General features: G+C 64.6%; 1 protein-coding gene across 1 annotated transcript in view; it reads right to left on the minus strand.

Annotated features, from left to right (window-relative positions):
• Nucleotides 1–319: 319 nt before the first annotated feature.
• The window catches only part of MNEG_13035 (hypothetical protein), a gene marked incomplete at both ends in the record, with an annotated part of 5150 nt that continues 4324 nt past the window's right edge, over nt 320–1145 (minus strand). The window contains 2 exons of the mRNA XM_014038493.1: nt 320–502; nt 856–1037. Coding sequence (XP_013893947.1) covers nt 320–502; nt 856–1037 — 365 coding nt within the window. The remainder of the gene's footprint in view (nt 503–855; nt 1038–1145) is intronic.

A 1145-nucleotide genomic window follows, 5' to 3' on the forward strand; every position in this document is an offset into this window, starting at 1 on the left:
GCCGTAACAGCGGTGGGATCAAATGCGAAGGAGGGCCGCGGGCGGCCGTGAGCGCGGCGCGTTCAGGCCGCGCTCAGTTTTGCGGTCTCGTGTTGCGATTTCTGCTATCCACCTGATACTGTCTCATCCACCAGGCATGTATACAAACGCACGCATGCACACACGCATGCACGCACGCATGTGCGCATGCACGCACGCGAACCACCGACGCAAATGCGCATGCATGCACGCACGCACGCGCGCGCACACACACACACACACATATGCGTCCTCCCCTCAGCCCTCCATTGATTTTATCCCCAACCCCCAGAGCGAGGACCTAGACCCCGCCCACATTCGTCACGTCGCTCAAGATGGACCCCGTGCTCTCCAGGTATGGTGGGCTGCTCTGCCACAGCCGCGTCGCCTCCTTGGTCTCCAGGTCAAACAGGTCAAGGAAGGGGCGGTTGCCGGTGGGCGACGCGCCGCTGCCGGCCATCAGCAGCTGCCGCTTGCCGTCCACCTGGGTCAGTGTGTGTGTTGGGGGGATGAGGGTGCGTTCCGGCGGGGAAGGGGCGTGCATCGTCTGGCAGGTCCGCAGCGCGCAGGGGGCGGGAAGCGGCGTGCAGCAGTCCAGTAGAATTGCAGGCTCCGGGAGGGAGTGGTCAAGGGACCACGAAACACCAAACCACTTGTTGTGGATTACAATGCAAAACCAGGCTGTCCTGGAGGCGGTCAAACAGGCCGCTCCCGAAGGCGCCTTGGAAGTATCATAGCAAATAGCATCTCTTGGCGTCGAGGCGCCGAGGCCCGGGCGGCCCAGCCGAGCGGAGAGAGGCAGGCGAGACCTTCGCTTCAAGGGACAAGGGGACACACCTTGGCCAGGATGTACGTGCCGTTCTCTGTGCGCCTGCTGAGCGGGCTGCCGGGGTCGTTGTACACGTCCTCGTAGGACCGGTCAAACAGCAGCGCGGGGGCCTGGTCGCGGCGCGCGGGGGAGATCGTCCAGATGCGGCTGCGGCGGGTGGCCCACTTGGACTCATAGAGCAGCGCCAGGTCTGCAGGGCCGGGGGTGTAGGGGCAAGGGCGTGGTGCGGTTGGGGACTGGGCAAAGGAAGGAAAGGGTGCGTCGAAGCGGCGATCGATGTGGGTTTGCAGGGGGTGCC

The sequence above is a fragment of the Monoraphidium neglectum genome, assembly GCF_000611645.1.
Source record: "Monoraphidium neglectum strain SAG 48.87 unplaced genomic scaffold scaffold03585, whole genome shotgun sequence".
Lineage (NCBI taxonomy): Eukaryota > Viridiplantae > Chlorophyta > Chlorophyceae > Sphaeropleales > Selenastraceae > Monoraphidium > Monoraphidium neglectum.